Source organism: Selaginella moellendorffii, unplaced genomic scaffold, assembly GCF_000143415.4.
Source record: "Selaginella moellendorffii unplaced genomic scaffold, v1.0 SELMOscaffold_36, whole genome shotgun sequence".
Classification (NCBI taxonomy): domain Eukaryota; kingdom Viridiplantae; phylum Streptophyta; class Lycopodiopsida; order Selaginellales; family Selaginellaceae; genus Selaginella; species Selaginella moellendorffii.
In genome coordinates, this window is record NW_003314297.1 from 1,176,032 (window position 1) to 1,199,853 (window position 23,822).

At 48.1% G+C, this 23,822-nt stretch overlaps 9 protein-coding genes and 1 non-coding gene across 18 annotated transcripts; 6 read left to right on the forward strand and 4 right to left on the reverse strand.

Annotated features, from left to right (window-relative positions):
* The first annotated feature begins 174 nt into the window (after window positions 1-174).
* Window positions 175-2,388, forward strand: LOC9653271. Its single transcript, XM_024683244.1, has 6 exons — window positions 175-661; window positions 712-763; window positions 818-885; window positions 937-1,869; window positions 1,986-2,078; window positions 2,160-2,388. Exons 1-6 carry the CDS (start codon window positions 416-418, stop codon window positions 2,301-2,303), a joined length of 1,536 nt encoding a protein of 511 aa, XP_024539012.1. The 5' UTR covers window positions 175-415; the 3' UTR covers window positions 2,304-2,388.
* Window positions 2,389-2,796: 408 nt separating this feature from the next.
* On the reverse strand, window positions 2,797-5,351 carry LOC9658174 (GDSL esterase/lipase At5g03810). The gene is made up of 7 exons (XM_024682939.1): window positions 5,108-5,351; window positions 4,928-5,055; window positions 4,628-4,855; window positions 4,290-4,566; window positions 3,481-3,687; window positions 3,307-3,389; window positions 2,797-3,234 (listed from the first exon to the last, which is right to left on the reverse strand). Exons 1-7 carry the CDS (start codon window positions 5,349-5,351, stop codon window positions 2,842-2,844), a joined length of 1,560 nt encoding a protein of 519 aa, XP_024538707.1. The 3' UTR covers window positions 2,797-2,841.
* Window positions 5,352-5,651: 300 nt separating this feature from the next.
* LOC9653272 (GDSL esterase/lipase At5g22810) lies at window positions 5,652-7,084 on the reverse strand. The gene is made up of 5 exons (XM_024683126.1): window positions 6,821-7,084; window positions 6,629-6,756; window positions 6,342-6,569; window positions 6,003-6,276; window positions 5,652-5,946 (listed from the first exon to the last, which is right to left on the reverse strand). The coding sequence occupies exons 1-5, from the start codon at window positions 7,047-7,049 to the stop codon at window positions 5,762-5,764; spliced, it is 1,044 nt and encodes a 347-aa protein (XP_024538894.1). The 5' UTR covers window positions 7,050-7,084; the 3' UTR covers window positions 5,652-5,761.
* A 1,250-nt stretch (window positions 7,085-8,334) lies between these two features.
* Window positions 8,335-14,823, forward strand: LOC9658175 (probable inactive leucine-rich repeat receptor-like protein kinase At3g03770). Of its 6 annotated transcripts, none has more exons than XM_024682976.1 (15): window positions 8,335-8,507; window positions 8,702-8,874; window positions 8,920-8,993; window positions 9,038-9,127; window positions 9,244-9,358; window positions 9,442-9,530; window positions 9,605-10,841; window positions 11,588-12,821; window positions 12,876-13,009; window positions 13,071-13,311; window positions 13,537-13,760; window positions 13,817-13,869; window positions 13,934-14,054; window positions 14,112-14,482; window positions 14,536-14,823. In XM_024682976.1, the coding sequence occupies exons 7-14, from the start codon at window positions 10,470-10,472 to the stop codon at window positions 14,346-14,348; spliced, it is 2,616 nt and encodes an 871-aa protein (XP_024538744.1). In that variant the 5' UTR covers window positions 8,335-8,507; window positions 8,702-8,874; window positions 8,920-8,993; window positions 9,038-9,127; window positions 9,244-9,358; window positions 9,442-9,530; window positions 9,605-10,469; the 3' UTR covers window positions 14,349-14,482; window positions 14,536-14,823. The 6 variants fall into 6 exon arrangements, with proteins under 6 accessions (XP_024538744.1, XP_024538746.1, XP_024538747.1 ...); XM_024682978.1 differs by having other exon boundaries at window positions 9,055-9,127; XM_024682979.1 differs by having other exon boundaries at window positions 9,068-9,127.
* Window positions 14,595-16,291, reverse strand: LOC9658176 (probable beta-1,3-galactosyltransferase 14). 2 transcript variants are annotated; one of them, XM_024682981.1, is made up of 8 exons: window positions 15,904-16,291; window positions 15,690-15,842; window positions 15,547-15,629; window positions 15,380-15,479; window positions 15,208-15,321; window positions 15,014-15,156; window positions 14,842-14,935; window positions 14,595-14,766 (listed from the first exon to the last, which is right to left on the reverse strand). In XM_024682981.1, the coding sequence occupies exons 1-7, from the start codon at window positions 16,251-16,253 to the stop codon at window positions 14,856-14,858; spliced, it is 1,023 nt and encodes a 340-aa protein (XP_024538749.1). In that variant the 5' UTR covers window positions 16,254-16,291; the 3' UTR covers window positions 14,595-14,766; window positions 14,842-14,855. The 2 variants fall into 2 exon arrangements, 1 of the variants encoding a protein (XP_024538749.1); XR_002993290.1 differs by lacking the exon at window positions 14,595-14,766 and having other exon boundaries at window positions 15,243-15,321.
* Window positions 16,292-16,404: 113 nt separating this feature from the next.
* Window positions 16,405-18,448, forward strand: LOC9653274 (queuine tRNA-ribosyltransferase accessory subunit 2). The gene is made up of 10 exons (XM_024682980.1): window positions 16,405-16,604; window positions 16,792-16,966; window positions 17,030-17,188; window positions 17,241-17,337; window positions 17,413-17,483; window positions 17,564-17,615; window positions 17,669-17,861; window positions 17,936-18,055; window positions 18,111-18,228; window positions 18,286-18,448. Exons 1-10 carry the CDS (start codon window positions 16,408-16,410, stop codon window positions 18,337-18,339), a joined length of 1,236 nt encoding a protein of 411 aa, XP_024538748.1. The 5' UTR covers window positions 16,405-16,407; the 3' UTR covers window positions 18,340-18,448.
* A 68-nt stretch (window positions 18,449-18,516) lies between these two features.
* LOC112349155 lies at window positions 18,517-21,026 on the forward strand. Of its 3 annotated transcripts, none has more exons than XM_024682984.1 (4): window positions 18,517-18,937; window positions 19,006-20,299; window positions 20,570-20,804; window positions 20,893-21,026. In XM_024682984.1, exons 2-3 carry the CDS (start codon window positions 19,812-19,814, stop codon window positions 20,793-20,795), a joined length of 714 nt encoding a protein of 237 aa, XP_024538752.1. In that variant the 5' UTR covers window positions 18,517-18,937; window positions 19,006-19,811; the 3' UTR covers window positions 20,796-20,804; window positions 20,893-21,026. The 3 variants fall into 3 exon arrangements, with proteins under 3 accessions (XP_024538752.1, XP_024538750.1, XP_024538751.1); XM_024682982.1 differs by having other exon boundaries at window positions 19,006-19,253; window positions 19,300-20,299; window positions 20,570-21,026; XM_024682983.1 differs by having other exon boundaries at window positions 18,517-18,566; window positions 18,634-18,937; window positions 20,570-21,026.
* On the forward strand, window positions 18,624-19,225 carry LOC112349137. Its single transcript, XM_024682940.1, has 2 exons — window positions 18,624-18,916; window positions 19,006-19,225. Exons 1-2 carry the CDS (start codon window positions 18,624-18,626, stop codon window positions 19,223-19,225), a joined length of 513 nt encoding a protein of 170 aa, XP_024538708.1.
* A 188-nt stretch (window positions 21,027-21,214) lies between the features above and the next one.
* LOC112349223 lies at window positions 21,215-21,360 on the reverse strand. Its single transcript, XR_002993328.1, has one exon. It is a non-coding gene; the product is annotated as a U4 spliceosomal RNA (small nuclear RNA).
* Window positions 21,361-21,526: 166 nt separating this feature from the next.
* On the forward strand, window positions 21,527-23,518 carry LOC9658177. Its single transcript, XM_024683238.1, has 7 exons — window positions 21,527-22,274; window positions 22,340-22,397; window positions 22,447-22,527; window positions 22,584-22,625; window positions 22,682-22,918; window positions 22,973-23,114; window positions 23,176-23,518. The coding sequence occupies exons 1-7, from the start codon at window positions 22,066-22,068 to the stop codon at window positions 23,454-23,456; spliced, it is 1,050 nt and encodes a 349-aa protein (XP_024539006.1). The 5' UTR covers window positions 21,527-22,065; the 3' UTR covers window positions 23,457-23,518.
* The last annotated feature ends 304 nt before the right edge of the window (window positions 23,519-23,822 follow it).

Below are 23,822 nucleotides of genomic sequence, written 5' to 3' on the forward strand. Positions count from 1 at the left end.
CCCCAATGGAGGAGAATATTCCGCTAGTTACAGTTAAGTCTACTTCCGCCTTTTCCGTTTACACGGTTTGCATAAGGCTATAACGGTAACCAGTAGAAGCTCCACCCTTCGATGTGACAGATCCAACGGCTAGCTTGACAATCCACTCGTCCAGATAAAGGCTGTCCGATCCAGGCTATCGGACGGAAGAGAGCTCGATAGGACGAACACTTCTTCCTAGGTCGATCCACGGCGACAAGGATTGGAAGACGCTCAATCGCGTCGTCCAGGATTCGTGATTCAGGTAGCTCATTCACAGCACCGGCGAAGGGAAAGGGATGGGCTCCATGAAAATCTTCGCAGCGTCGATGGTGTAGGTTTTCGACTCTAGTATCGAAATATTTCCGAGAATGAGCGCTGAGGCGTAGATTTAGCGATGGCTGGGAAGATCGAGGACGACTACGCGAGCAGCTTTCTCGAGCAAGCTCGCCACTGCTTGAGGGATGGGAGCTATGACCGGGCGCTGTCGCTGCTAGGACGAGTCGAGAGGCTCCGGCCGACCATGGGTGGGATCTCTGAGCTCGCCGCGATTGCGCAAGTGTGCCAGGCAGCGAATTGGAGGTGTTCGTGTAGAATGCAGGTTCCGAGACCGAGAAATCCAGATTGGTACCGCGTGCTCAAGGTAGAAATCGACGCTCCAGTCCCATTTTTTTGACAAATCTTTTGTTGTAGGTGGATGAGGAGGCCGATTCCATCGCGATCAAGAAGAGATATCGTCAGCTTGGTATGTTCCTTCGCTTTTTAGGCAAATAAGCAAATTGACTTTAGCGTTTTCTAGCTCTTTTATTGCATCCGGACAAGAACAAAAATGTAAAATCGGAGGAAGCGTTCAAGCTTGTCTCGGAGGTAAGTAGTGAGGAGAGAAAAACCAAACGGGAACTTACTTTTCTTTCGCAGGCATATGCCTGTCTTTCGGACAGAAGTCTGCGTAGATCATTCGACATTGAACGTTCCAAGTCTTACTGTTCCAGGTGCTACTCACAGGAGTCCTTAAGACGTAAGACGGAGGATGCTAGCAAGTCACAGACCAATTTCCTGAAAACAGAACAGGAAAGGCTTCAGATGTTTCGGGAGAAGGCGAGAGCGAGAGTTACGTCGCTAACGCAGGATATACGAACGAGGCGATCCAGGTGGAACGCAGACTTAGAATCGGCAAGGGAGAAGTACCAGAACAAAAGAGTGGACAGGAAAAGTATGTTTTCGGAGGATCGACAAACGCGGGAGAGCGATGTGTTTCAACCGGGTTTGCAAACTGGGAGGAAGTTTCACGTTACTCCAGAGTCGGACTTGATGAGCATCTTGAGGGGCCGGAGGCCGTTCGAGCGAGAGAGGTCGCAGGTTTCTGAAAGTTTGGATGGACTTCTAAGCAGGCTCAGGAAAGACTCGAGAGAAGAATTTAGTTTTAGCAGCTACAGGGCCAAGAAGCCTCTAGCAGAGGAGGTGGACACTCCTGAAAGTTCTAGGCCACGGGAAGGAGCGGCCGCTCCATTCACAGATGGCCAATTCGGTTACTTCAGGGACAACCACGGCCAGTGTTCTGACATTACCAACAGATTCTTTTCCAAGCGTGTTTCATCACTTGCTGAAACACTTCCCGCAAGAAAGCTCTTCAAGGAAGAGGACGAGATCGTAGAAGAAAGTCTGGAAACAGCAGCAGCAGCGTCGGATTTGAGGCGCCACACCAAGGCAGCAGAAGCAACAACGGAGACCTCGTCCCACACCGAAATTCGAAGCTCCATGGCAGCATCCTCCGAGGCAACTCCACCGCCAGCGGCAACTCAGGCAGGAATGTGGAGCTCGAGGGGACACCACAACCTGCGAGGCAACTTGGTGAGTTTGACGTGCCTGCTAAGTATGATTCTCCTTTACTGCATCAATCGTCAGACGTAAAAGAGTCGAGCATGGAGCAGTCTTCGAAAACTCGATTGTTCTGACCGCTCTCTCAGGTCGGAGACGAGTCCAGTGCGACGCGAACCGAGTACACCGAGAGTCTCTTTTGCTGCGGCTCCAGGAAGAGTGTCCTCAAGGAACAAAGACAGGTACCTATCGATCTTCTTCTTTCGTTATCCTTTTGTTTGTTGTTTGGTTTCAAGCTCACAGTCCTAGTTTGTAATGTCTAGAAATCGGAAGAACTGCTGAAGACTCTAGAACGACTCCGTCAAGAGGCCAAGAGCGTGGCTGCGACACTGGACAAGCTGAAACGAAAGGTCGATTCTCACCCGGGTCCTGGCGAGGAGGCTCTTAGATCACCAATCGTGGTATGATCTTGTCTACAAAGTCTTTTGCTTTTTTGAAACAAATAACCATATAGCTAAACTTTTGGTAATCTCATTTCCATTCTTTGTGACATGAATGAGTTTTTTTGAGTTTACTTCTTTCCTCTTCTGTTTTGTATTTCATACAAATGAAGTTACTAGATTCCCAACAGCGTGTAAGTTCCTGGCAAGAACTTTTGCAGGAAGCTGGACGTTGGATGAATGGCATCGAAGAAAATGAAAGGCGACGCATTGGAGCACGTCCCAGACGAGAATTTATTGCATCCATCGCCAATCTCCGTGTAGCCAGATCCACAGCAGCCTCTGTCAACTACCTTCAAACCTTGAAATCACCAAAGATGTTATGTGATACTTTGCCTTTAGAAACAACTTACCGTATTTTTTAGGGTTTTTCACGGCATCATAGGTAAGGGTGTAAGCATCAAGGGTGAGGTAGAACTTTGAACCGGCCAGTGTGCTTTGGAGATTCTGGATCATTGCCTGGAGCGCGAGATTGAAAGCGTACACCAGTTGATTCGTGGCCTCGTTACATTTCTTTCTGCAAGGTGGATTTGGAGATGCTCCACACCGGAGAGTGATGGCGATTGGAGTGCAGCCGAGAGGCCCAATTGCAAACACGAAGAAGTTTCGAGCGCCAAGCTGGTAGGCAGCCTAGAAAAATGGGTACGGAATTAGACAAAATGTTCACGCATCCATATACCTGGAGCAGCTTCCTGTACGTGTTTACGAGCAGCTGCCGGTACTGCGCATCGCTAAGGCCAGCGGCTTCCATCTCGTCAGAGAAATCGTTGGATCCAACGCTAAAGATGAAGAGGGCCCTGGAGATGGTCGAATTGGCCTGGGTGCCTCCCACACAATTTCGGAGGTTCCGGATGTAAGTTTGGAGCCAGCCCAGCTGAACAGACATGGTGTACGGTGTCTGTGATCAAGGAAGATGCACAAGTTAAAATTACATGAAACAAGCAGGAAAGCCTAAGAAATATGTGCTTACAAGAATCAAAGAATTTGAATCAATGATCCCGGCACCTCCAGATGCTAAGTTGGTGCCGCGAGCAAGATTTGTACATGTTGATGCTGGATCAAGGTAAGCCAGGGGGGGCTGATAACCCTGTCTCGAGGCTAAACAAACGTCTGTACTACCGAGATTATATTGCGGAGAATATACCTATAAAGTCTGGAAGTGTGTATCCATCAGCATACCGGCCAGTTGGAATTCCATTGTTGATGAGCCTCCCAAATGGCAAGTGATTTGCTCTTGCGATGGTGAAGGGGATTGTGAAATTGTTATTGTTGCCGTAGTCGACAATGGAATCACCAAGGATTATAATGGCGGGGAACTTTTGTGCGGAGGTTTGGATCACGGCAAACAGCACTAGAAGCACAACGAAATAGCTCAAAACTTTCTTCATTCTCTGCTAGTGCTAGATAAGTTGTGATGAGTTTTCTGGTGATTAATAGGATCTGTAATCATTGGTGATTACCAAACAGAAATTGGTGGGTAAGCCTTGACTTTGGGGTCTCCATATTTGATGCCGCGTGCGGAAATCATGAAAGCAGCTAAAAAGTCTCTTTTATTTTAATGTGTAAAACTGCTTGTTTCCTTCGTGTCACAAGAGGTATATGGTCACAAATTTAAACATCCTTTTAGCAGAATTTGCTAAGTTTTATTTATTTAATTATTTCTATATTTATTTAATGAATATACAATATGCTAAAATATTCCACTACTTAGATTCCCAGGAGTGTGTAAGTTCCTGGTGAGAGCTTCTGTGTGAAGCTGGACGTTGGATGAATGGCATCGAAGAAAATGAAAGGCGACGCATTGGAGCATGTCCCGAACGAGAATCTATTGCATCCATCGCCAATCTCCGTGTAGCCAAATCCACAGCAACCTCTATCAACTACCCCCAAACCTTGAAACCACCAAAGATGTTGATAATGTCGTGTGATACTTTGCCTTTAGAAACAACTTACCGTATTTTGCAGGGTTCTTCACGGCATCATAGGTAACGTTATAAGCATCAACGGTGAAGTAGAACTTTGAACCGGCCAGTGTGCTTTGGAGATTCTGAATCATTGCCTGGAGCGCGAGATTGAAAGCGTACACCACTTGATTCGTGGCCTCGTTACAGTTCCTTCTGCAAAATGGATTTGGAAATGCTCCACACTGGAGAGTGATGGAGATTGGAGTGCAGCCGAGTGGCCCAAGTGCAAACACGAAGAAGTTTCGAGCACCAAGCTGGTAGGCAGCCTAGAAAAATGGGTACGAAATTAGACAAAATGTTCACGCGTCCGTACGCATAGACATATACCTGGAGCAAGTTCCTGTACGTGTTTACGAGCAGCTGCCGGTACTGCGCATCGCTAAGGCCAGCGACAGCCGGGTTGAGATTCTTGTAAGAGAAATCATTGGATCCAACGCTAAAGATGAAGAGGGCCCTGGAGATGGTCGAATTGGCCTGGGTGCCTCCCACACAATTTCGGAGGTTCCGGATGTAAGTTTGGAGCCAGCCCAGCTGAACAGACATGGTGTACGGTGTCTGTGATCAAGGAAGATACACAAGTTAAAATTATATGAAACAAGCAGGAAAGCCTAAGAAATATGTGCTTACAAGAATCAAAGAATTTGAATCAATGATCCCGGCACCTCCAGATGCTAAGTTGGCACCGCGAACAAGATTTGTACATGTTGAAGCTGGATCAAGGTAAGCCAGGGGAGGCTGATAACCCTGTCTCAAGGCTAAGTAAACGTTTGTTATTGATACTACCGAGATTATATTGTGGAGATATACCTATAAAGTCTGGAAGTGTGTATCCATCAGCATACCGGCCGGTTGGAACTCCATTGTTGATGAGCCTCCCATATGGCGAGTGGTTTGCTCTTGCGATGGTGAAGGGGATTGTGAAATTGTTATTGTTGCCGTAGTCGACGATGGAATCACCAAGGATTATAATGGCGGGGAACTTTTGCGCGGAGGTTTGGATCACGGCAAACAGCACTAGAAGCGCAACGAAATAGCTCAAAACTTTCTTCATTCTCTGCTAGTGCTAGATTGAGGATTCAGCTGCAGCTAGTTGTGATGAGTTTTGTGGTGTTTAATAGGGCCTATAATCACTTGGTGATTACCAAACAGAAATTGGTGGAAGATAAGCGTTGATTTTGGGGTCTCCATATTTGAAGGAAAGGGGGTGCCGCGTGCGGAAAGAGTGGCTTTGGTCGCTAAATGTATAGCTGCTTGTTTCCTTCGTATAGCAAGAGGTATATGGTACAACTTATATCGAAGAAGTCAAAGTTACCAAACATTATTTCAGAAACGAACTTTCTACCGAAGAGAATTTTATGAAGTTGTATTTAATTAACTATATTTAATTATTTCTTCAATGTATGCTAGAATATTCTAGTATACTTATTTTTAAAGTACAAGACAAAACTACATGTCCACTAGTCAGATTCCTAGGAGTGTGTATGTTCCTGGTGCCAGCTTCTGTGTGAAGCTGGACGTCGGATGAATGGCGTCAAAGAAAATATAAGGTGACGCATTCGAGCACGTCCCAAAAGAGTACACGTTGCATCCATCGCCAATCTCTGTGTAGCCTAAGCCGCAGCAACCTCTGTCAACCACGCTCAAACCTACACACAACAAGCAAGATTTAGTAATCAACCAGAAACATCAGACAAATGCCCACCATATTTTCCTGGGTTTTTCACAGCATCATAGGTAACGTTATAAGCAGCAAGACTGTAGTAGAAGGTGGAGCCGGCCAGAGTGCTCTGGAGATTCTGGAGCATTGCCTGGAGCGCTAGATCGAAAGCGTAAACCAGCTGATTTGTGGTCTCGTTGCAATTGTTTCTGCAAGCTGAAGGATATGGTCCGCACTGGAGAGTGAGGGTGATTGGAGTGCAGCCGAGTGGACCAAGAGAGAACACAAAGAAGTTTCGAGCACCAAGGTTGTAGGCAGTCTGATAAGTTCATGCGGAATTAGACAATGCTCCCGGAGTTCACAGGGGACTGTAGACTCATGTACCTGGAGTTCGCTCCTGTACGTGTCTATGAGCAGCTGCCGGTACTGGGCGTCGCTTAGGCCAGAGACTGCCGGGTTGAAGCTTTTGTAGGAGAAATCGTTGGATCCGACGCTAAAGATGTAGAGTGCGTTGGAGATGATGGAGTTGGCCTGGGTGTTTCCCACACAGTTTTTGAGGGTTTGGATGTATGTTTGTAGCCAACCAAGCTGAACAGTCATGGTGTACGGTGTCTAGAAGAAATAAAGCCATTAGACGAAGATAAACTGAAATTCATTGTCAATTGTCTCACGAGAATCAAAGAGTTTGTGTCGATTATTGCGGCACCTCCGGACGCCAAGTTTGAGCCTCGAAGAAGATTTGTACATGTCGAAGCTGGATCGAGATATGCCAAGGGAGGCTGATAACCTTGTCTCAAAGCTGGGGAACAAACAAATCCATAGGATTATAACATAGAACAAGATCTAAAACTTGAGAACTCTACCTATGAAGTCTGGGAGTGTGTAGCCATCCGCATATCGGCCCGTGGGAACCCCATTGTTGATGAGCCTTCCATACGGTGAATGGTTTGCCCTTGCAATCGTGAAAGGAATCGCGAAGTTGTTGTTATTGCCATAATCCACGACTGAATCGCCAAAGATAATCAGTGCCGGGAACTTTTGTGCAATGATCTGGGTGGCCAGGAGCAAAACCATAAACAGATACTTCTTCATCGTTTAAAAACTAACTCTTCAATATCAAGACTTGATTGATATATTTCTCGCCCAAATCGATCTCTGCCTTCGCGTTTTATGCTCAATTCGAGACGTCCACGCAATTCCCAAAACCATATCAAATTTCTTGGCGATTTACCAAACAGCACCACACCACACGTGGAAGAAAGATAGCTTGGACTTTTGGTGTAGAAACTTTTCGAAGATTGTTGCGCGGGCTCTTATCAGCCGTCGGATGGAGTAATTCAAACAGGGGCGTTGGATGGTGCTAGGTTTAGGGTTTATCGCGATGGTGCTCGAAGGGATTGTCGAGCAGGGCGCCGGTGGGGTACTGATCAAGGACAGTGTCGCTGCGTCTGGTGGATTTGTACTCCACTGGCTCCTGAAAGCTCTTGTTGCCCGAGCGGCTGCTTCTAGCGATGGATCCAGAGTGGTTTTTGTGGCGCTCGGTGCTCCATTTCCTCACTACGCGAGGATTGCAAGGAAACAAGTAGGTTTTCTTGGGAAATGTAGAGATTTCTTTGCGAATGGTTCGTTACAGGGATGTAATCTCGTTTCATGTATGGAGAAGGGCCAGTTAGCGTTTATCGATCTATTCTCTGATCCTGGCACTTGGAAGTACTCTTGCACAGCTCGTAAGTTATAGTTTTTTTTGTCAGTCCATTTTATCTCTTTTGATTCCTTCAGCGCAAGATGGCGAGAATCCTCTTTTCTTGCTGTTCAAACGGATCAAGGAAGCTGTCAAACATACATCGGGCATGATATACATTTTCATCGATGATGTAGCTCTGCTGGAAGTGATCGTCCAAGGTTCCAGAAATCGCGTTCTAGATTTTCTACATTACTGTCGAGCACTAGCGTGTGGAAAGCAAAAGGTTCTTTTTCCGTGCAATTGTAGGCATTACCTTTCTTCTTTTCTCTCTCGTTCTTTCAGGGATGTTCCGTCGTGATGTTGCTACACGAGGACATCTATGCCGAGGATGAATCGTTGGCATTCGTGCTGGAGCTGGAGCATAGTTCCAACGTCACAGTTCGCGTGGAGCCTTTAAGCACCGGGCATTCATCCGACGTTCATGGCCAGGTCTCTCTCGCTTTCTTTTCTTTTCATTTCGTGTAGGGAAGTTTCATGATCCAGTGCGTGTGCTTTGCAGATTACCGTGGAGTATCGAGATGTTTTCTCGACCGAGCAAGCGAACGTCCGGAGACACTTCAGAGTGGCCGAAAGCACTGTCGACTTTTTCTCCCCGGGAGACCATCTGAAGATTTGAAACTCTTTACCTGCGTAGAGTTAAGTTTCGTTTCTTATTCCCATGTAAACTTGTTTTGCCTCTCGAAGCGTTCGTTCCTTCCCCCGGCGACTGGGCTAGCGCTTTGGTCCTTGACCACATTCACTTGTTCCTTCCAGGTTAACTTGAAAAGCGAGAAACATTCTACCAGCGATAAGGGAGCCGTTGGATGGTACGATTCCTAGACTTGAATATCTGCTGCATAGTGTCTGTTTATGCCATGCATTGTGATTACAGTCCAAGCGCTCCAGGCATCTTAGCCACCTTTGAGTTTGTCGTTAGCCATAAATTTTCCCCAAGATCCCAACGTTTGTTTTATACTCCCAGAAAGATTGCCTGTCCTGACACACGAGCTCATGCTTGCAGGAGGCGACAATGGATCAAACAAGCAACGAGTTTATTCTTTTTCCCTTCCAGTTGGAGCGTAGAGTTTCTCCGACGTCAACATCTTTGCTGAACCGGGCTTGCATCTGTACCAGGTAAATTTTCTAGCTTTTCCTCGCAGGTCCTTCTAAAACTCGCATTGTCGTGCTTTACAGGTAAGCTGTTTGTTTGTGTACCCGATACTTAAAGCGAGTGAACAGATGAAAGCTTCGGGATGGACCGGATTCGTCATGAGTACGTCAGTTGGATGCTCGAGAGTGGACTGGCTTTGCTGGTGAGTGGTGCATCACAACACACACCAAAAAAAAAGAAGTAAAGCTGCTATCGCGAGGCAGTACTTTGATGCAGATTCCCGTTCGTGGTGGTGGTCTACCTATGTAAACAAAGCCACTTTCGTCGGGCTGCGAGGTAAGAAGTCGCAATTTGTACATAGTTTTATGCCTTCCTGTCCTTCTTTTGGGCCTGACGCGCTGAGCTTTGCTTGAGCCGTTCTCAAACGTTTTCGTTTTCTCTTTATCCCGCAGTTTGGAGGCAATGGAGGAGGCTACAGTGATGTTTGCCGGTTGTCTTCTGAATGTCCGAAGAAATTCTACTCTGCAAATCACACCGGAGAAGGTCATACGATATGGAGATGGCTCGGTAAGTGTGATCTCCTTTCATTCTACCTATTTTATCTCCTTTACTTGGACTCTAATATAATCAACCGTACGTTGTTCTTACAGGAGTGGAACAGCGATGTGGGGTATGATAATGAAAAGCTGTGATGCGATGCGAGACGTTCAGTTCTCGAGTCTCCATCGAACGACTGTGGGTAACATGTTATGATTGCAATTAGCAAGCATCGCCATTGTGAAAGTTATGGAGCTTATGATGTTTTCTCTCCAGATCTAAATGCCGAACTACTTGAGCTTGCCAACAAAAGATGGAAAGGAAGAAAAACCAGAAGGAAGGAAAGGTAGTTTCTTCTGGTTTCATAGCCAGCAGAGTTTGGCCGATTTACAGGGCGTCCGTATTGACAATTTTGTCTATGTTCGTCACCGACGCTCACAGACAGCTTGCCAAACTTTGTACCAAATATTCCAAAGGTCAAGATTGGCCACCGGCGAGCTGATTAAGCGAAAGAAAGAAAAAAAAAAATCACGCCGCTACGGAACAAAGGATCCTTTCAAATCGAAAAGGCCTTGTACGGTATGACAAGCCACAAGAACAAGAGATGTTAACGCGCGGTAAAATAATTCCACTTACCGACGTGCGTGCCGGGTTTTTGCCTGGATCCTTCTTCTCACACGGAAGAGAAGATTTTTGTTACCCCTGGGGAAAGGGGGAAAATCTCTCCATTTGCCCATTTTTCGGTCGAGGGAGCGGAGCTTTTTTGCTCCTCGATTTCTTGCTCAGTGTCATTGTCAAAGCCTCGCCCGTGCAGCAGCATTGTTTGTTTGTTGGCATATCGATTCCAAGCCAGTGTTGCTCGGCACCTCTCCTCGTCGCTTTATAGACAGGGAGAGGAGGACAAGAAGAGAGTGAGCGATTCCTCCAAGTGGGTCGCGGGCGACGCGCAATCCGGGCGCGACCCACATCGCAGCGCCGCCGGATCGATGAACCCTCGAGCGCGATTGGGCGGCGCAGGTAGGAAATGGATCCGATCGAGCAGCAGGGGATGCGGGATTGATAGAACAGGGGAAAAATGGAGATGGGCTGAGAAGAGGAATCATGGCTCCTCCACAGCGGAGTCGCGATCCCTGGGCTCGCGATGGGGGCGGCGATGACGCCGAGATCTCGTAGCCTGGATCGCCGCCATCGAGCGCGGCGGGCGCCTACAATGCTCGTCGCGGCAGTGATTGAGCTCCTCGTCCTCTGGGCGGTTCTTGGGCGAGCGGCATTGCCAGGATCCCAGACCCAGAGCCTGCTGCGCCTCCAGAAGCTCCTGGGGGATCCATCGGCGCTGGGCGGGTGGAGCGCCAACACGTCGTTTTGCTCGCTGCCGCCATCGCCGATGCTCAACGTCTCGTGCGCCTACGCGGATCAGTCGGGAACCCAGACCGTGATCTTGCTCCAGATTGTGGGTGACAAGCTTCCAATCACGGTGGAGCAAAAGGAGTCGGCCAACTACACGGAATCACAGGTGGGCCGATTCAAAACCCCGATCTTCTTCTTCTTCTCCTTCTCCTTCTCGTCCTTGTGTTCTTGGATGGATTTCTTGCTTAGTTTTCCTTGCTAGTAGTGATTTGGCTTGCCTTGGTTTGTGTTCTTTGCCTATGATGGTGGTGATGATGGTTTGATGATGTGATCTCTTTCATCTTTTTCTTCATGAATGGCGGATGATGACCTGCCTCTTGATGGTGATATTTCTTTTCTTTTCCTCCGTTCAAAGGTAAGATTTTCACTTGATGAGTGATCTTCTCCGTGGAATTCTTTTGAGAACCACGTTTTAGTCGATTGATATTTCTTTCTTTCGGATTCATGATCGTTCTTTTACGTATGCGGTTCGATTTTATCCATTGTTTTTTCCACGAGCTTGCGTGCAACTCTGCGAAGAGATCTTTGAAAGAGTCCACTCTCAAAATGTGTTTTTTCTTGCATGTGTCCACTCGATCGACTGTGGTTTGTTTCTCATACTCGAATGACGATGATGTTTTCCTGATCATTGATTTGCTACGTAAGAACTCTTATGGGAACTTCCTTCTGGCTTGTTTTTCACAGAACTCTCACTTTGTCTCTTCTCGATCTAGATGTTCTTCCTGATCATTGATTTGCTTTGCTTCTCACGTAAACTTTTACTCACTTGTTTGTCACAAAACTCTGTCGTTCTTCTCGATCAAAAACGAAACTTTGGTCACCACTAAACAAGTTTCCCATGCATTTCCACAGGTCCGCCTCCCGGACGACTTCTCGATCATCACTCTGGCCAACACGCTCGTCAAGTTCCCCGACCTCCGCACGCTCACGCTCGTCTCCCTCGGCATCTGGGGCCTCGTCCCCGCCAGCCTCGACCACCTCCGCTCGCTCGAGCTCCTCAACCTCAGCTCCAACTTCCTCTCCGGCTCCATCCCCGACCGCTTCGCCTCCCTCGGCAGCCTCCAGTCGCTCGCCCTCGACAACAACATCCTCCGCGGGACCTTCCCCACCGCGCTCAACGTCCTCCCCAACCTCGACACCCTCCAGCTCTCGCACAACCAGATCGCCGGCACCATCCCCTCGCAAATCTCCCTCTTCGCCAGCCTCAAGACGCTCGACATGGACCACAACTTGCTCTTCGGCGCGCTCCCGGACTCCATCTCCAACATGAGGGTGGCGGAGACCATCTCCATCTCGGACAACTTCCTGGCCGGCGTCGTACCAAACTTGAGCCGGGTGGCGAGCCTGCGCACTCTCAACTTGGCCGGGAACCAGCTCGGCCCCTCCTTCCCGGGCCTCGGCCAGGGCCTCGTCTCCGCCAACCTCGAGAGGAACCGCTTCTCCGACTCCATCCCGGACAGCCTGCGCGGCCTCTCCCAGCTCAAGCTCCTCAACCTCTCGCTCAACTCCATCCCCGGGGCGCTGCCGGGATGGATCTTCTCGCTGCAAAGTTTGGAGACGCTGGTGCTGGATCACAACCGGCTGTCCGGGACTCTTCCCAGTGCTGTGACGCTGGCGAGCGGGCTGCGATACGTGGACATCTCCACGAATCTTTTGATGGGGGAGGTCCCCGCGGAGCTGCGGTCCGGGAGGATCACGTTGCATGTCGAGGAAAACTGCTTCTCCGGGCAGGAGATCCAGCTCCAGCAGCAGCAGCCGCAAGAGTATTGTCTCAAGGCGCAGAGGATGATACCGGTTGGAAGTGGTGGTGGGAGTGGAGGTGGCGGAAGCTCTGGCGATGGTGGAAGTGGGGGACCGGGCTCTTCTTCTGGTGGATCCAAGCGGCGGTGGAAAGGTGGCGTTGTAGCTGGGATCGCCGGCGGAGTCATGGCCGTGGGTGCTGCCATGGCTTTACTGCTGGTGATACTGCTGCGCTTCTCCAAGAGAGGGAAGCTCAAGCTCAAGCATGCGGCTGCTACTTGTGCGAACAACTCGTGTGCTGATACGGCCTCGGTGGGAGTTCCCGTGGAGCTCCTCCATAGCACGAGTAAGTTCTTTTAGCTTGTGCTTTCCATTCATTGTTCTTGAGCGTTTTTGGCAGGATACTTGGCTCAATCCGGGACTGTCGGAGCAACCGGACCAAACCAATGTCGGGTTTTCTCGCTGCTGGAGCTGGAAGAGGCCACGAGTCGATTCAGCCAAGGTTTACTCATTGGAGAGGGCGAGTATGGAAAGGTAGGAACAAAGTTCTCGATCATAGTTTTCCAGGACTAAAAAGCCGGACTTTTCCTCGCAGGTGTTCAGAGGAAAGCTTGACGATGGAACGCTGGTCGCGATCAAATGCCTGGTTATCGATTCGAGGCAGGAGATGAAGCAGCTCAAGGCACATTTGGAGTTCCTGTCGAGGATCCGACACAGGCACTTGGTCAGTCTCTTTGGCTACTGCCTCGAGCGAGAGAAGGATGGACCCCAGCACCGGCGGCTCTACCTCGTCTCCGAGTTCATCGATAATGGCACTCTTCGCAGCCATCTCTTCAGTAAGTCCTGCCATTTTTACCTTCCTCTTCCAAAAGTTCCATCGTTTCTCTAGCAAAGTTTCCTCTTCGAATGGTTCCAGCAAGGTTTCCTCTTCCAAAGTTCCATCCTTCCTATAGCAAAGTTTTCTCTTCCAACTTCCATCATTTCTCTAGCAAAGTTTCCTTTCCTAGTTCCATCTTTTCTCTAGCAAACTTTCCAGTACTCACTCTTGGTGGATCGTCCAGAGCGAAAATTGAAGGAGTCTTTAACGTGGCAAAACCGGCTGGTCGCGGCTCTCGGCGCCGGCCGGGGTATACACTACCTTCACACGGGCGTCGTGCCGGGGATTTTCAACAACGACGTGAGGATCACGAACATTTTGCTGGATCACAATTTTGTAGGAAAAGTGAGCGATTTTGGATTAGCCAGGCATCCCGAGAGCGAGTCGTACCAGTCGTATGGATCCGACGTAAGTAATTCTTCCAAAGTTCTTGTGATTATACCAACTTTGTGGATTGATCGCAGCATGTTTTCACACACAACGCTGTCACATACATCGATTTGGATCACAGTAACAGGTATGGAGGAAAGTTTCCATTCGTTTCTTCTCTCTCACTCTTTCTTTTCTTTTTTTCTTTCCAGGAAGCTGGCCACGGACAAGAGAGATGTGTATAACTTTGGACTTACATTACTCGAGATTGTTCTCGGGAGACCACCAACCGTAGACAATCCCATGGCCATGAAACCCAAAGTCCAAGAGCTCGTAAGTTCCTCCTCCTCGTTTTCTATCTGGAGGACTTAGATCTTGCTTCTTTTCCAGGAGATGATGCTGACGGACAGTGTGTTTCGGACGGAGATGGTGGACTCGGCGATCTCGGGAACTTGTTCCGAGGATTCTCTGTCGACGGTGCTGGAGATTGCTGCAAAGTGCCTGTCGAGTGACCTCACCGCCAGGCCCTCGATGGAAGACGTCCTGTGGAACCTCCAATATGCAGTCCAAGTCCAAGACCAAAGATTTAGTGGAGAGTACCTCGAAGACTCCAGTGGAAGAGAATAAACTCCGTCGGCAAGGAAGAGCAAGGACGCGCACTATTAAATAACACCAACACACGAAGATATTAGAAAAGCAGAGACGATCATAGAGGACTTACGACGCGACGCGGGGAAGTTTTTCAAGAACGTTGGAACATCGTAAGTCTTTCTTCGCACGAATGAAGCTCTTCTTATGTGTAATAATTTTGCAGGATGCGAGCATCAATCGAAACACTGCGACAACAAGCAAGTAGAGACGTGCGAACGAAAGTTGTGTAGAAAGTGTGTCGAATTTAATGCACATCTGGTAGTAGAATACTGTTCACTGTTCTACTCACCGCAAAACGCCAGCAATCTTCTGGACTGTCTGTATGCTCTTCACGGAAGAGAAGAATGGAGAAAAACGACAGCTGAGGGAAATAGCATCCTGGAGCAGAATTTGGCTGTAACAACACGACAGCTCTTGTAAGAAAGATATTTATATTTTTGGTCTTCAAAATGACAGCAACGGCCCATACCTGTCGTTGTGTGACTAATCTGGAAGCGTGGGGCTCCTGGAGCAGGCATCCAGTTGATGGACCTCCCTGAGCCTCTGTTCGGGGTTGCACAGCCCTGCTGTGTCAAGCAGAAAAGTTGTAAGTGTAAAGTTAAAGTCATTTTCAAATAAAGCTTGCAAGAATTTGCACTGGCCTGAGCACTTTGGAATGTCCCAAACGGCAATGGAGGTCGGAGTACACGTCTGTTCACACAGCGCTCGGTTGTCTTCGTGGTTGACGTTCATTGCCAACATCCAAGAGCCCAAGGTCACGTCCTCGTTTGTGAACATGCGAAAGCTGTTAAGAAAGGGTTGCAATTAGTCGCGAAACGCGAAGCGAGCATGGTACCTATCATTGCGAGCAATAGCCAGAGCAGCGACTACCTCTGATGATAACGCATAGATTGGTCCGTAAGCGTGTAAGAAGTATTCGCTGCCAAGTAAATATGCCAGAGGCTCGTACCTGTATTCCGCGGAACTAGACGCGTAAGCGAAATAGAAAATTTATGAAAGACTCATACCACTTCTGTCTGGAATCTGTAATGACAGGTCCTTTCTTCATACATCCCAAGTATGTTCTCGGTGTCGATCTATCCTTGGCTAGCAAAGTTGCAAGCCGGTCTGCGCAAGAAAAATAAAAAGGAAATAGCAAAATGTTTACTTGCATTGTCAAAACAACTTAACATACCGGTTCTCAAATAGATATCATCGTCTGCTTTAACATAGAACTCGGCATCGAAGAGCATATAAGCGGCCTTGAAATACGCTAGCCTGCGCATGGAAGAACATGGCATAAAAGAAAAAGAAAAAACAAGCTTTGAGCAAGCATACGTCTTGTGTGTGAGTTTCAAATATTCTTCTTCGATATCGATGCGTATAAAATCCTTGTAAGTTTCGATCTCCTCCTCCAGCTCCTCCATTTTTCTCTTGTCAGCTGTGTGTCCAATGATAAATCGTATGGCAAGTCCTGTCGATTGCTGTAAGCTGGAAAGCAAATCGGAAAAAAAACATCTAACCGAAGAAAGCAAAACGAGCACGAACTTACGAAACCAGTCCCTCCGGAGAATCAGGCATCCAAGTCTCCCTCAGCGCCTTGCGCCTCTCTCGCGATCCAAACCCTGTCTGGATCCCAACCACGCCCAAAACCTTTGGCCTCGATTCCAGCGGCTCCTGGAGAACACCCGACCTCCACGCCTCGGAGGATCGAAACGTATCCTCGACCTGGTGGCATGGCGCTGGCCCCCAGCCGAATCTCCCCGGCGCCACCAGCAGCGTTAGCAGCACACCAAGAACAAACGCCGCGAAAATCCCCGCGCCCGATCGCAAGCACACCGCCCTGGCCCTGTAAATCTGGAATCTCAGCGCGGGGAGCTTCTTCCCTGGAGACGATGGCATCGCGCTTCAGCTGCGCGGGCATTCCTACCCCGGATCCACAAACCCTAATCGCGCAATGGCGAATATTTGGCATTTATCGAATCGGACGGATATGCTTTGACCACGAGGACCGTTGGAGTTTCCTTTTTAGAGGTTAGGGTTTGGCGTTTTAGTGATGAGGTTTGCGCTCAAGGCGGGAGGAGGCGATGGCGCGCGCTGTGGCGTCATGAATTTTGGGGCGGCGCTGGCGCCTGTGGACACGCCGTGCCTGCTGCTCTCCACGCGCCGAGGTTTGCCATCGTTTGTCTCTACGGATTTGCTGCCGGAGCTCCATCCAGATGCGCGCGTTCTTCACGTCAATCCAGTGCATTTGTAAGCCCCGCATTGATGTTGTTTCGCTTGTGCGTGGTGTTTTCATTTGGCATTCATAGGTTTGTGTTTTCTTGCTTGCTTCTCCATTTGCATTCATAGATTTCTTGCTCGCTCGCTCGCTTCGCTTGTGTGATGTTGTCAGTGCTGGATAGAGTCTTCTTTCCATGATTTTCTTTTTCTTTCCAAGCCTTGAAGGTCCACCAGTGAGCACAATCCATGAAATTGGTGGAGGACACAAGCTACTTAACTTGCAAGGCAACGCCCTTGTGTCCCTCGCCAGAGACTCAATCGTAAGCGAACCCGACGGAGAAGGGAACACCAAACTTGGTGCAGCCTTTAATACATCGTCCGGTCGCCGTGTGGTGAGCATCACGACGCTGGTTCTTTTATTTGATCCGTTTTAACTGGTGGGATTTTTTAACTAGATTGGTCCTGCAAAGTACATGGAACTTGTCAACGCATTGAAGCCAAATGTGTGGGCTTCAATAGCGGACGAGCTTCCCACCTGGGTTTCCCAAAGGCGGAATAAGCTCTCAGTGGATCGGACTCTGCAGTGGCTTGATAAATGCCTTGGTTTGCAATCTGTATGACTTCGGACAAGTATTTTACTTAGTAATCTAGTATGATGGTTTGTAGGTTGGCGAAAATACATCTTTTGGAACCATTGTAGGAGGTGCAAGCATAGAAGAACGAAAGCGATCTGCTTCAGAGACTGCTAAGAGAAACGTCTCAGGCGAGTACATTTTCATATTCTAGAACTTAGTCTCTGTATTCGTTTTGCATTTTTGTGATGACTCCTTGACTATAGGCTTTTTCATAGGCGGCTTTGGACTTGGGGAAAGCCCAGAGGATCGTTTGACATTGCTGCAAAGTGTTACTGTAAGCTAAATGATATCATTTGATAGATATAGATTTTGATTCATGCAACTGGCGTTTGAGGTGTTTTCTGTGCTCTCTAGGATTGCTTGCCGAAAGACCTTCCACGAATTATCAGTGGCCTGGGAATGCCAGGTATATCGATGATTTATCGCATTCCAACTTGTGTGACTAATCCATTGTGCCAGAGGAAATTTTGCAAGCAGTCTCTACTGGTGTCGATATCTTCGACAGCACCTACCCGCATACACTGACCAAAGGAGGCTATGCAATGACCTTTCCACTGTCGATGGACGAAAAGCCGTGGAAATTTTCTCTGGAAGATGGAGCCGAGCTCGGTGCAGACTTCACGAAAATAAACCTCCGATCAATAGCTTACAGGTATTACTATATGTCCAACTTACGTTATGTCCTAGATAGTGTTTTCCGGCTTAAAGTGTGGCTGATGCTTATAGATGCGACGTGACTCCCCTCAAGCCCGGTTGTACCTGCTATACATGCCAAAAGCACACGAGAGCGTACATCAATCACTTGCTAAACACACACGAGATGGTTGCTCAAACTTTGCTTGACATGTAGGCTTTCTTTTCCTAATTTTCTGGAGCTTGCGTTGACGTTATTCCTTTGCAGGCATAACATTCACCACTACCTCTCGTTTTTCCAAGCAATACGCGATGCGATATGTGGCTCTTATTTTGAAGAGTTTCAGCACTGGTTTATTGGTCAAAGGCGATATTGTGAAAGCGAGGTACACGCTGTAGTCTAAGCTTATCTGACACGAAAACGCCTTGTTGGAACCTCCCAGTGTTTTGACGTGAATGTCAGCTTGCTTACACCGGAAGCCGCTAACATTTTATGAGCGAGGTACAAGATTCTTTCCGGGGCTAGAGCTTACCACGTGTTCTTGTAATTACCAAGTTGTCGCTGGAATTAAGCTCTGAACACAAAGAGGCAAGAATTGGGTGAAATAGTTTTGTTTGTCGCTCTGCAATATTCTGGACTAAATGCTCTTGTTTGCTCCTGTTCATTCGTCAGGAATCAGATGGAGGAATGCTAACTAGGCGATTATCCTGAAAGCGTCCCGAGGTACACACACATACTCGAAGGGAAAGAAATTTGGATCTCTCAAGTGACAAGACAGTAATGATATCAGAGCCTGAAGAAAACGAGACCAGACAGGCCAGGAAATCCGAGGTCGAGCAGTGTAGTCAGGATTTTGTTGCCGTAGATGTGGACGAAACGGCTCCATCAGCAATTAAGCAAGAACTAGAGAGGCTACACGAGCGACGCCCGGACAGTCTCGAGTCCAATGGAGCAGCAGAAGGCAGAGTTTGCAGAGTGTGCCATCTTCCACTCGAGGCCGATGTCTCGATCGAGCTCGGCTGCTCCTGCAAGAACGAGCTAGCGGTCGCTCATCAACGCTGTGCAGCGACGTGGTTTACGATCAAGGGCAGCAAGTAAGCAAGCTCAAAGCTCTCATTTTCTTCGCATTTCTCTAGTGTTGTTGAAGTTTTCCTTACTCCAGGACATGCGAGATATGCGGCCGGGCCGCCGAGAACGTAAGCTTTGATCGCGCCATCGCTCGAAGACCCGATCATCTCGTCATGAGCGTGGAGCTCAATGTGGAGATGCAAGAGGAGAACTCCTACACCGTCAAGCGTGCTCTTTGCAACTTGCTGCTGTCGCTGTGCGTGGTTATCCCGTTCTTACCGTGGCTCTTCCGGGTACATTTGCTCAAGCTATAAAACTTTTCATTGCTATCGCCCCAGGGAGGTACTTAAAATCTCGATCGAAGCTTTTCCAATCCATTTCTTTCCAGCTCGCTCACAGGGACGATCAACATTGCAACAACAGGGACAGTCCAGGAATCTTCTTTGGTTTTTTTGGTTTTTTTTTTCTTTAAACAGCTTAGCTTTTGTTTTTGGCTCGCTCTGGACAAAACAAGACAGGGACTTTAACAGGAGCGTACGAAAGGCGTGTTGTACTCACGTACTATTCCGTGACACGGAAGAAATGCACGGAATCTACGTGGTGGGTTTAAAGTTAATAATGCGGCTTTTCCTAAGTTTATACGCAGAGAAAGAGTTCCAAATAAGTCCTCTTGGAAGAGGTACAAATTAGGGTGCTGTGTGGGTAGATCTACTGCTATTTATTTTCCTTCCCTATTTTGACGAGGTAGTTTTTTTTTCGCTCTGCTCTCTTGGATAGGGGATGAATATTCTCTCTATCTCGCTACATGGAACCACAACGACGCGAGAAGCATTGATTCTCCTCCTCTTTGCGTGTTCTTGAGGAATCGATCGATGCTTGCGTGCTGCTGAAGAGGGATTTATGGGTGATTCCCGGCAGGAAAATGCCACAGATTTGCAGCATGCAGTGGAAGAATTGGATGAGAGGAAGGAGAAGATCGGGAGATCTCCCAGCCAGGAGCTGGAATCAACATCTTTGTCCTTACCAGCGCCAAGTATCGGTGATGTCTCGGCCGGATCAAAAGCGCAGGATCCAGAGGGGGGATTCGTGGCAATAGAGATCCAATCCCTCTCCACAAATCCTCCGCCTCCACCGACGAAAGGGGGTTTTGAAGAACACAAGCCACCGCAGCCCCTCGGTGGTGGGGACGAGGAAGACGCCAGAATTTGTAGAGTGTGCCATCTCTCGCTCGGCCTGAAGCGCTCCAGCGATCACGAGGAGGATCCAGGCGATCCAGTCGACGAGGGGATCGCCTCCAGCCCAATTGAGCTCGGCTGCGCGTGCAAGGACGATCTAGCATTCGCGCACCGCCGCTGCGCAGAGACTTGGTTCAAGATCAAAGGCAACAGGTACGAGACTTAGAAAAAAAGAGTTTTTGCTCCTCGTGTCCCCCGCCGCGATTCAATCCAGCATTGAATTAATGGAATCCCCGATTTGGGTCCGCGGCAATCATCATCCCAGCCGGACCCAATTGCGCAGGGCAGGAAATTCGTCTCGCCGGATCGGCGAGCCCGAGTGCCTCCCCTGCTTCCCCGGTTTTTAGGGTTTATGTTCTAGTTTATTGGGCTGTTCTTGCGTGTTTCTCCCGCGTTCTAAGGATTTGTTTGCTGGTTTTGCAGGAACTGCGAGATCTGTGGCCAGCTCGCCCACAATGTGGCTGCTGGCGCGGACGATTCGAGCTGCGGGCGACACAGCGACGAGCAATCGGACTCCATATTCGAGCGGGCGGGCGATCCCCATCGCCCACGCAGCTTCTGGCAGCACAGGCCCATTTGCAACTTTGTGCTCGCCTTCATCGTCGTCATCTTGCTCCTGCCCTGGCTCTTCCGGATCCGCCTCTTCTGATTACAAGAAGTATGAATCACCCTCCCTTTGTTTAATGGCGTTAAGTTGACATCGATTTTCTCCTTGATATTTTTTGTTTGAATATCTCGTTCGCTAGCGTTAGATTACGATCGTGATCGACATCGACGTGGGAGTGTAATTGATATAAGAACAAAAACCTTGGCTTGTCATTAGAATGATCTATTAGTTGAAAGAAAGTTTAAATCAAAGTTGAAAAGTAGTTAACCCTAACATCGATGTAGGAGTGTAATTGATATAAGAACAAAAAATTTGAATGATCTATTAGTCGAAAAACTTTTTAAATCAAAGTTGAAAAGTAGTTAACTTTAATTTAAAATTCCTTTGGTTCCTGCCTAGGGCTTCCAAAAATTCTCGACGGCCTCCCGACGAAGATTTCAACTTAGATTTAAAATTTGTAGGCCCGAGCCTAGGGCGGGCCTTCCAGAAATTCTCGACGGCCTCCCGAAGGAGACACGAAGAGGGGGTTTGGAAATAGTTTTCAACCAGCAATTGACGCGTCTCGGTAAAACCTCATGAACTGCGTCATTGCCCCAAGCGCAAAGATAAGATTTCTACCGGGCCGGCGCGGGGTTTTATACACCACCCCTGGCACAATTCCACGCCCCGGCTAGTGGGATAGGTCATGCTGCCGCAGTATATCCCTACGTATATATTCTAGCCAGACCTAGAAGAATATGCCCGGAAATGTTCTTCGCGCGAGTCATGTGACCGTTGGAATTCTCATGTCCGTCTTAAAAGTATTTGGCTTTTAGGTCTGCGAGAATCCGGAAAGAGGGCTTTGGGATCGATCGATCGAGAGGGTTTTCTCTGCTAGCACAGGCATCCGGATCCAGCAATGTGTTTCGTGGGCAAGGCGTGCAAGCTCATCTATTGCCTTCTCATCCTCGTGATCGTGGTGGTGGCGGTGATGGGCGTCCATTGGGCGAGGCACTGGGCGGATCACGTCAAGCACACCTGCGTCGATGGATACTCCCTCTCCGGCAAATGCGTTCCAGCGCCGCCCCCCGCCGCTCCTCCCGCCGCGCTCGTCAATTCCACATTGTCCATCCGCCGCGGCCTCCGATAGCTAGGGTTTATGCGATTGCTTACTGTTTGATCTGTTGCTGGCTGGCCATTCCGCGCCGGAAGTTCTAGTCCCCGACGTAATCTATCGGCAAATCTTAGCCGTCTAAATTTGAAAATTCCGAAGCCAATCAAAATTAGGTCTATTTTTTCTTTTCCTTGGTCACTGTTTCTTCGCTTGAGAGAAATGGGACGATGCCGCCAGGGCGGATCGATCGGGCAGGGCTCCTGGTACTGGATCCGGGACAAGAAGAGCCGCGGCGCCGGCGATTCCAGCGGATTGGTAGTGATGATGGCGTGGATGTTTAGCAACAAGAGGTATCATATGCCCTACGTCCATCTCTTCAACGAAATTGGCTGGGAATGCCTCGTTTGTCAAGCGCATTTCCTCAATCTGTAAGCTCTCGCTTTGTTTATCTCTTTCTTTCGTCGCCAGACATGATTTTGCGTCATTTTGGTAGATGGTTTCCCACCCGAGCTCTTGCAATTGCTGTGAAGATTTTGGACGAGCTTGTAGAGGTATTCTCCTTCTCCAGGGATGAACTTGAGACCATTTTCTTATATGCAGGAGCTTAGCAAAAGGCCCAGGCCAGTAACTTTTACTTCGTTTTCTGGAGGCATGAAAGCTTGCACATATATGATCATCCAGGTGTGTCCTTTCCATTACATTTATTCCTTTGCGATCATCGTCTTCGGGTCACTCAGATTCTACAAGGAAAACGTCCACAAGGTTTCACGGGCGATATGGTATGCTGAAAGTTCTTCCCAGCTAAAGGCGGTTTTATTTCAATTCTTTTCTTCAGGAAAAGTACAAGATTGTGAGAGATTGCACAGCAGGCTACATATTCGATTCCACTCCTATCAACTTTGTGAGTGAGACTGGGATTCGCTTCGCCAGGCGAATGCTTGGGACCAGTGTGGGGAACAACTTCGCGGTGAAGTTTGGCCTGGAGAAGAGCGGCCGAGCTCTCGAGTCTATGTTTAGCTCCAATTTCGAGCAACAGGGAGTCGAGCTAAATGACTCGTTCTACGCCGCCGTGGTATTGTAGAACTTTCGTATCGCATGCAAGTATATCTCATTGTCGTCCATGCAGGAAATGGCACCGGCTTTGTTCTTGTGTTCAAGAAATGACGATTTAGCTCCATTCGACGTTATCGAAAAATTTGTCTCCGAAGTGCAAGGCCAAACTTTCAAGAAGGTGACTTTAGTTCACTGGGAAGAGTCTGATCACGTCGGTGAGTTTTTAGTTTCCTTTCACTCTGGATCAAGCTCACTCGCTTTTGTTGTCCGCCACAGCACATTTGCGACACCACACCGAAGATTACAAACGAGCTGTATCAAAGTTTCTCTGCGAGGTTTCTGGTGGTTCGATGGAACAAACCAAAGGATTAATGGCCCAAGAACAAATAGAAGAAGTTAAGCAACACCACCTAGAAGAACGGACTGTGAAGAAGCTTGAGGATGTTGCAAGCATGATCGTAGAAGACGTTTTTGATCTGCAGCACGACTTTAAAGACGACAGTGCAGTAAAAAAGAGGATCATATTAACGTTTCCTGTTATGCGATCAAGGCTCTAAAAGAAGCTAAATGATATTTTACATTGTATATAATCAAAGACTTAACAGCTCCTTATTACCAACAAAACAAGAAGAGGTACCCCCAAACTTCTCCAACACAAACACTTAAATTAGGATACAGTGTGTTTTCATGACCTTTATAAACAGCTAGATCAACCAGTGTATCGGTTAACATATGGCCTTCCATACAGTGGACAAAGTGTGCTTTATTATTGACTGTTTTATTTGAATCAATCACAGATTAATTGAATTATAAATGACCTAATCATGAGTTTATTGATCAATTCATGAATTGATTGATCTGTTCATGATTTAATTGATCAATTCATGCTATTGAATTGATAATGTTGATTGATAAATTCATGA

Excerpts from the sequence above, each read along its gene's own strand:
- LOC9653274 (XM_024682980.1), top strand. The coding sequence starts at position 16,408 with ATGAGGTTTGCGCTCAAGGCGGGAGGAGGCGATGGCGCGCGCTGTGGC. Across the intron at positions 17,338-17,412 it reads TGCTAAGAGAAACGTCTCAG|GCTTTTTCATAGGCGGCTTT; the intron begins GCGAGTACATTT and ends CCTTGACTATAG. Across the intron at positions 17,616-17,668 it reads CAGTGGCCTGGGAATGCCAG|AGGAAATTTTGCAAGCAGTC; the intron begins GTATATCGATGA and ends CCATTGTGCCAG.
- LOC9658175 (XM_024682973.1), top strand. The coding sequence starts at position 10,470 with ATGGGGGCGGCGATGACGCCGAGATCTCGTAGCCTGGATCGCCGCCAT. Across the intron at positions 10,842-11,587 it reads CCAACTACACGGAATCACAG|GTCCGCCTCCCGGACGACTT; the intron begins GTGGGCCGATTC and ends GCATTTCCACAG. Across the intron at positions 13,312-13,536 it reads TCTTCGCAGCCATCTCTTCA|AGCGAAAATTGAAGGAGTCT; the intron begins GTAAGTCCTGCC and ends TGGATCGTCCAG.
- LOC112349155 (XM_024682984.1), top strand. The coding sequence starts at position 19,812 with ATGGGTGATTCCCGGCAGGAAAATGCCACAGATTTGCAGCATGCAGTG. Across the intron at positions 20,300-20,569 it reads TTCAAGATCAAAGGCAACAG|GAACTGCGAGATCTGTGGCC; the intron begins GTACGAGACTTA and ends CTGGTTTTGCAG.
- LOC9653272 (XM_024683126.1), bottom strand. The coding sequence starts at position 7,049 with ATGAAGAAGTATCTGTTTATGGTTTTGCTCCTGGCCACCCAGATCATT. Across the intron at positions 6,757-6,820 it reads CACACTCCCAGACTTCATAG|CTTTGAGACAAGGTTATCAG; the intron begins GTAGAGTTCTCA and ends TTTGTTCCCCAG. Across the intron at positions 5,947-6,002 it reads GAAAAACCCAGGAAAATATG|GTTTGAGCGTGGTTGACAGA; the intron begins GTGGGCATTTGT and ends TGTTGTGTGTAG.
- LOC9658174 (XM_024682939.1), bottom strand. The coding sequence starts at position 5,351 with ATGAAGAAAGTTTTGAGCTATTTCGTTGCGCTTCTAGTGCTGTTTGCC. Across the intron at positions 4,567-4,627 it reads CGTACAGGAACTTGCTCCAG|GCTGCCTACCAGCTTGGTGC; the intron begins GTATATGTCTAT and ends CCATTTTTCTAG. Across the intron at positions 3,390-3,480 it reads CACACTTCCAGACTTTATAG|CATCAACATGTACAAATCTT; the intron begins GTATATTCTCCG and ends ACCTTGATCCAG.
- LOC9658177 (XM_024683238.1), top strand. The coding sequence starts at position 22,066 with ATGGGACGATGCCGCCAGGGCGGATCGATCGGGCAGGGCTCCTGGTAC. Across the intron at positions 22,919-22,972 it reads ACTCGTTCTACGCCGCCGTG|GAAATGGCACCGGCTTTGTT; the intron begins GTATTGTAGAAC and ends TCGTCCATGCAG. Across the intron at positions 23,115-23,175 it reads GGAAGAGTCTGATCACGTCG|CACATTTGCGACACCACACC; the intron begins GTGAGTTTTTAG and ends TGTCCGCCACAG.
- LOC9653271 (XM_024683244.1), top strand. The coding sequence starts at position 416 with ATGGCTGGGAAGATCGAGGACGACTACGCGAGCAGCTTTCTCGAGCAA. Across the intron at positions 886-936 it reads CGTTCAAGCTTGTCTCGGAG|GCATATGCCTGTCTTTCGGA; the intron begins GTAAGTAGTGAG and ends TTTCTTTCGCAG. Across the intron at positions 2,079-2,159 it reads TCCTCAAGGAACAAAGACAG|AAATCGGAAGAACTGCTGAA; the intron begins GTACCTATCGAT and ends TGTAATGTCTAG.
- LOC9658176 (XM_024682981.1), bottom strand. The coding sequence starts at position 16,253 with ATGCCATCGTCTCCAGGGAAGAAGCTCCCCGCGCTGAGATTCCAGATT. Across the intron at positions 15,630-15,689 it reads TTGAAACTCACACACAAGAC|GCTAGCGTATTTCAAGGCCG; the intron begins GTATGCTTGCTC and ends TTCCATGCGCAG. Across the intron at positions 14,936-15,013 it reads GGACATTCCAAAGTGCTCAG|GGCTGTGCAACCCCGAACAG; the intron begins GCCAGTGCAAAT and ends TTGACACAGCAG.
- LOC112349137 (XM_024682940.1), top strand. The coding sequence starts at position 18,624 with ATGATATCAGAGCCTGAAGAAAACGAGACCAGACAGGCCAGGAAATCC. Across the intron at positions 18,917-19,005 it reads CAACGCTGTGCAGCGACGTG|GACATGCGAGATATGCGGCC; the intron begins GTTTACGATCAA and ends TCCTTACTCCAG.